At 45.5% G+C, this 6,415-nt stretch overlaps 1 protein-coding gene across 1 annotated transcript; it reads left to right on the forward strand.

Annotated features, from left to right (window-relative positions):
- The first annotated feature begins 277 nt into the window (after positions 1–277).
- Positions 278–6,074, forward strand: LOC129025194 (zinc finger X-linked protein ZXDB). The gene has a single exon (XM_054472809.2). It carries the CDS (start codon positions 678–680, stop codon positions 3,081–3,083), a length of 2,406 nt encoding a protein of 801 aa, XP_054328784.1. The 5' UTR covers positions 278–677; the 3' UTR covers positions 3,084–6,074.
- Positions 6,075–6,415: the final 341 nt, after the last annotated feature.

Raw genomic sequence — 6,415 nt, forward strand, 5'->3', positions numbered from 1 at the left:
ACTCATTCTAATCTCTGTATCAGCAAGACAAAATTTGAACTATGCGGCAAATTGTACCGAAGACTTTGCTCAAGATAATTGTGAATATGGAAGTTGTCCCGCGGGGAGGTGGGAAGGGGAAGCATATTTTCAGCAGAACTGCCAGCACTATGGTGGTTTAATGCTGACACAGAGACAGTTTATTCTCTTGGGAATTGTCTTTCTTCCATCAGTCCAGCCAGCCAGTCAGCCAGCAAATTTTAACACACAAAAAGTACGAAGCAACATATCTAACACTGGGAGGGGCTGGGGTGTTTATTTGGGTATATACAATGAGTCACGGATTAAAATTGCTTCCAGCGGATAGATACCTAAGTGTTCCACAGCATTACTGAACACGCTGTCGTCATTTCCCCATTACCTCAGAAGACCTCCTTAATTACTTACTTATATTAACTGTAGAACGTATTTATGCATACCAGGCTCTACCTCTGGGCTTTCTATTCTGTTCCAGAGACCCAGTACCAGAATATTTAAATCACTGTGGCGTTAAATACGTTTTAATATCTGATAGGGCCAGTTTCTGCGCATTGCACATTTTTTTTTCCCCTTTCAGGAACGTGTTCAGGCCCGCGGCAGGGGGCGGGATCGCGCCTCCTCCTCGGCTCTGGTTCCAGCCGAGCCTCTCGGACGCAGAGATGGAAATCCCGAAGCTGCTCCCGGCTTGCGGGACACTACAGGGCGGCGGCGGCATCCCCGCGGGTGGCGGCCGAGTCCACCGAGGCCCTGACCCGCCGGCTGGTCAGGTCCCCACGCGCCGCCTCCTGCTGGTCCGGGGCCCTCAAGATGGCGGGCCCGGGCGGCGGCGTGAGGAGGCCCGCACGGCATCACGGGGCCCTGGCCCAAGCCTGTTGGCGCCGAGGCCCGATCAACCTAGCGGCGGCGGCGGCGGCGGCGGCGACGACTTCTTCCTGGTGCTGCTTGACCCGGTGGGTGGCGACGTGGAGACCGCGGGCTCCGGTCAGGCCGCAGGGCCTGTGTTGAGGGAGGAGGCCGAGAAGGGCCCGGGGCTCCAGGGGGGCGAAAGCGGCGCGAATCCCGCGGGGCCCACTGCGCTAGGCCCCCGCTGCCTGTCCGCGGTTCCCACTCCGGCCCCGATCTCTGCCCCCGGCCCCGCCGCGGCCTTCGCGGGCACAGTCACTATCCACAACCAGGACCTGCTGTTGCGCTTTGAGAACGGCGTCCTCACCCTGGCCACGCCCCCACCACACGCCTGGGAGCCAGGGGCAGCTCCTGCCCAGCAGCCCGGGTGTCTGATCGCCCCCCAAGCCGGGTTCCCGCATGCCGCGCAGCCGGGTGACTGCCCAGAGCTGCCGCCAGACCTCCTGCTAGCCGAGCCGGCCGAACCCGCGCCAGCTCCGGCGCCTGAGGAGGAGGCGGAGGGCCCGGCCGCCGCCCTGGGCCCCCGCGGACCGCTGGGCTCCGGCCCAGGCGTGGTGCTGTACTTGTGCCCCGAGGCGCAGTGCGGGCAGACCTTCGCCAAGAAGCACCAGCTGAAGGTGCACCTGCTGACGCACAGCAGCAGCCAGGGCCAGAGGCCCTTCAAATGCCCCCTGGGTGGCTGTGGCTGGACCTTCACCACCTCTTACAAGCTCAAGAGGCACCTGCAGTCGCACGATAAACTTCGGCCCTTTGGTTGCCCGGCGGAGGGCTGTGGCAAGAGCTTCACCACCGTGTACAACCTCAAGGCGCACATGAAGGGCCATGAGCAGGAGAACTCATTCAAATGCGAGGTGTGCGAGGAGAGCTTCCCCACGCAGGCCAAACTCAGCGCCCACCAGCGCAGCCACTTCGAACCTGAGAGGCCTTACCAGTGCGCGTTTTCTGGCTGCAAGAAGACATTTATCACAGTGAGTGCTCTGTTTTCCCATAACCGCGCCCATTTCAGGGAACAGGAACTGTTTTCCTGCTCTTTTCCTGGCTGCAGCAAACAATATGACAAGGCTTGTAGGCTGAAAATTCACCTACGGAGTCACACCGGCGAGAGACCTTTCCTTTGTGACTTTGATGGCTGTGGCTGGAACTTCACCAGCATGTCCAAACTCTTAAGGCACAAAAGGAAGCACGACGATGACCGGAGGTTCATGTGCCCTGTGGAAGGCTGTGGGAAATCTTTCACGAGGGCCGAACATCTGAAAGGCCACAGCATTACCCACCTGGGCACAAAGCCTTTCGTGTGTCCTGTGGAAGGCTGCTGTGCCAGGTTCTCTGCTCGCAGTAGCCTCTACATTCACTCCAAGAAACACCTGCAGGATGTGGACACTTGGAAAAGCCGTTGCCCGATCTCCACTTGTAATAAACTCTTCACATCCAAGCACAGCATGAAGACGCACATGGTTAAAAGGCATAAGGTGGGCCAGGATCTCTTAGCTCAGCTAGAAGCAGCAAATTCTCTTACACCCAGCAGTGAACTTACCAGCCAGAGACAGAATGATCTCAGTGATGCAGAGATAGTGTCTCTCTTCTCTGATGTACCTGACAGTACTTCTGCTGCATTGCTGGACACAGCATTGGTGAACTCTGGAATCTTGACTATTGATGTGGCTTCTGTGAGCTCGACTCTGGCAGGGCACCTCCCTGCTAATAATAATAATTCCGTAGGGCAGGCTGTGGACCCTCCGGCCTTGATGGCCACCAGCGACCCTCCTCAAAGCCTGGATACCTCTCTCTTTTTCGGAACGGCGGCCACTGGTTTTCAGCAGAGCTCCTTAAATGTGGATGAGGTCTCAAGTGTAAGTGTGGGGCCATTGGGATCTCTGGGCTCTTTGGCCATGAAAAACTCCAGTCCAGAGCCTCAGGCTTTGACACCCAGCAGTAAGCTAACAGTGGACACAGATACTCTGACTCCTTCGAGCACCCTTTGTGAAAACAGTGTCTCAGAACTACTGACACCAACCAAAGCGGAGTGGAGCGTACATCCTGACTCTGACTTCTTTGGACAGGAGGGAGAAACCCAGTTTGGATTCCCCAATGCAGCAGGAAACCATGGTTCTCAGAAAGAAACAGATCTTATCACTGTGACTGGCAGCTCATTTTTGGTATGAACCAACTCTATTCATTCCTCATCATGTGGCTTACTTTTGTTACAGTCAATTTTGAGGATATTCTGGACTAAATATTTAAGTGCAGTCATTTCTTTTTGGTTTGCAAAAAGAGCACAGCCCTGGACTACAAGTTTGGAGATTTAAATTCTGATCTTGAGTTTGGAACTGACAAGTTGTGTGACCCTGAGCAAGTCAGTTAACCTATCTGAGCCTTAATTTCCTTATTTATGAATTGAGGTGGTTTGAATAGATTGCTTTTAAGGTCTTTCTGCTCTGTGATTCCTTGATAATACATTTCTTTCCTTGAAAAATATGAGGACGTTTTTCAGTGATGTGGCATGTGTTTTTTTTTTAACTGCCCCCCCACCCCTGACATGTTCTTTTTTTGGCAAACATACATAACGTTACATCATATTATGATGAACATCCATGTACTTTTCACCCAGCTTCAGCAATTATGAATCCATGAACAATCTTTTTTAACTTAGCCTCACTCACTCCCCATGTTCTAGTATTATTTTGTAACAAATAGCAGACATCTGATCATTTTATCCATAAATATCTTTATATATCTCTGAAAGCTATGGGATGACATGGAAAAAAATGATAATTCCATTATCACAAGTGATATTTACAGTAATTCTTTAATATCAGTAAATATCCAGTGAGGGTTCAAACTTCCAATTGCCTCATAAATGCTACTTTATTATTTTTAATTAGTAGAATCCCGTAAATCTAAGTGTCTTCTTAATCCGTATGTTTCCCCTTCATCTTTCTTTTTTTCCTTGCGATTTTGTTTATGAAATGAGGTTGTTTCACATGTAGCATTTGCCACAATTTAAGTTTTGCTAATTGCATCCCTATGGTAATGTTTGCTTTCCTCTATCCTCTGTTTCTTTAATTTGCTAGTTATGTCTAGAGACTTGATGAGATTGAAACATTGCTTTTGGCATGAATGTTTCATAGGTTATGTTGTGTTCATTTAGTAGGTGGCACATAATCTGTGGTTTTCTCTTTGTGGTATTAGCAGCTGCTGCAGATAAATGCATTAATTCGTGATGCTTCTGATATGATGAGTCATCTTTGTAGAGTTACTAATCATTAGCAAAGGAGGAAATGCTATGTGATAGAAATATTATTCAATGCCAAAATATTTTCTTAAATAGTCATAGAACTAACAAGAAAAAATAGCAAAAAAATGTGTTGGCTGTTCTCACTGTTTATCTTCCTAACTTCTTTTGATGATGGAAGGCAGTTTTGTGGAAATTGCCAGCGAGGACTTTGACATGAAACAGACCCAGGGCTAAATTTTGGCTCTGTGGTGTTGGATAAGTGGCCTTGAATAAATTAGTTATTAAGCTTCAGTTTTCTAGCTTTTAACTGATTATAGCAATGCACACACATACCTGACACACTGTTAAATTTTCTTCTCTTCCTGTTTCTTATGTTAAGGAAAGATACTCTGTGTTTTGGCATATTTTGGTGAATTTGTACCATTTTTATCCTCTCAGTCCTTCCTTTTATAAGACAATAATTGGAGTATTTTAATCTTATTCATGTGCAGATAAAAGAGCTTTATGAAGTTTAGGGTGAAGTAGGCAAGGGAATCTGTTTATTCCCTCTTCCCTCTACTGAATAATTTTCCCTCTAAGAATTGCTGCGGGTAATACCAGGAGTGGAGACATTGCCCACATGCCTAACAGCATATCTCTCCATTCGGTCAATTTGTCACCATCTTTGCTCTGTTTTGAAAGTCAGGCTTCTCTGTGACTGTGAAGCCTGCTGTTCCCTGAAAATCTGATAATGGAGCAGTGGAGGTTTTTTTCTTTCTGTGCTCTGTAGATCTCATTGTTTGCACTTGTAATTTCCCAGAGTTGAAAGGAAAGATTGAACTGGAATATTGTGTAAACTATCTGTCTTACATTAGTGTAGCATTTTGCAATTTGGGGAACATCTTCACAGCTTGTGTCTCGTTGCTCAGAACAACCCTTTGAAGTAATTTTGGCAGTGTCTGTGTTACATTTCATGTAATTTAGCCAACTCCCATTCCAACTAGGCTTTGGCTAAATCTGACAATTTTATATATAGCTTAAAACAAAGAATATACATTCTTTTCACCCCTCCCAGTCTACCCATCCAGCCTTCATGATTCATTCCTGTGTCAAGGTTAGTCGCTGTTTTCCATTTCAATTGGTTTCTTTTATGGTCAGTTTACTTTCTTCCCTCTCCCCTCCCTTTCCTGCACATTCCCATCCTTGCCATGCCTTTCTGTCCTCTTTTATAATGGATATATCTTTTTCCTGCCATTATCCCTCAGACATTCTCCTCATGGCACATTTTCTTCAAATGCTAACATTTACTGAGTGTACATTGGAGTTCTGTGCATACAGGAAGAAGTTATTTTCTGAGCTTAGATAATACTATGTGTATATGTGATTAAAATGATGAAGATTATTTTCTATACCCTTCAAATTAGAAGTGGATTTCTGTTTCATTACTTCCATTTTAAAAGTTTTTGCCAGAGAGTTTTGCTAATACTCTCTTATTTGCTCTAGTGTACTAGTCCAGTAGTGTTTGCATGTGGATGTCTGTGGATGACAGTTATTGTAGCACTTTGGCAGTGCACTAAAATTTTGCCACTATGAAATGTTTCTGTATTGTGTGTGTGTGTGTGTGTGTGTTGAAATACGCACACAGCCACACACACATATATATTAAAAGTGGTTGTATTCATTTAGTGAAAAACAAAAAGTAGATGTACTTTTGTAAATCAGATAAATGCTTGGAATTTGATTGTGTCTACCGAATCAACAGTTTTCCCTCTTTGCTCTGGAAATATTTGTACTCATATAGCATATTTCAAAAATGTTGTCATTCATTAAGGCCTCTTGAATAGACCACTATTTTTTGTGTCTGGCAGATGAGTATGTCAAGGATTGAGATGAACACATAAGTCTTGGAAATTAAATAAATTTATAAACATAAAGATAATTTAATGCTGTGACTTCATTTTTTAAATTCTTTAAACCAACTTTCTCCCAATAAAAAATTATAAACTATATCTTTTCCTACTTACTCATGGAATTTTCAAAGGACAAATGTTACGTTCTCAAAGGGAACAGCTTTTGTCCATGGGCTCACAAAGTTTCACTGAACAAATTTGTTCAAATGATTTCTCTTTCAACATCATTTTCTAGCAAAATCATGGAGAACAGCTTTACACTTTCAAGGTAATAGGTATAATTCTGTTGGTGGTGACAAGCTGCACTTAACTAGTCTGAAAAAAAGTTGCCATCACTCCTTTTAAATAATGGTACTTGTTTTAATTTCAT

The sequence above is a fragment of the Pongo pygmaeus genome, chromosome X, assembly GCF_028885625.2.
Source record: "Pongo pygmaeus isolate AG05252 chromosome X, NHGRI_mPonPyg2-v2.0_pri, whole genome shotgun sequence".
Lineage (NCBI taxonomy): Eukaryota > Metazoa > Chordata > Mammalia > Primates > Hominidae > Pongo > Pongo pygmaeus.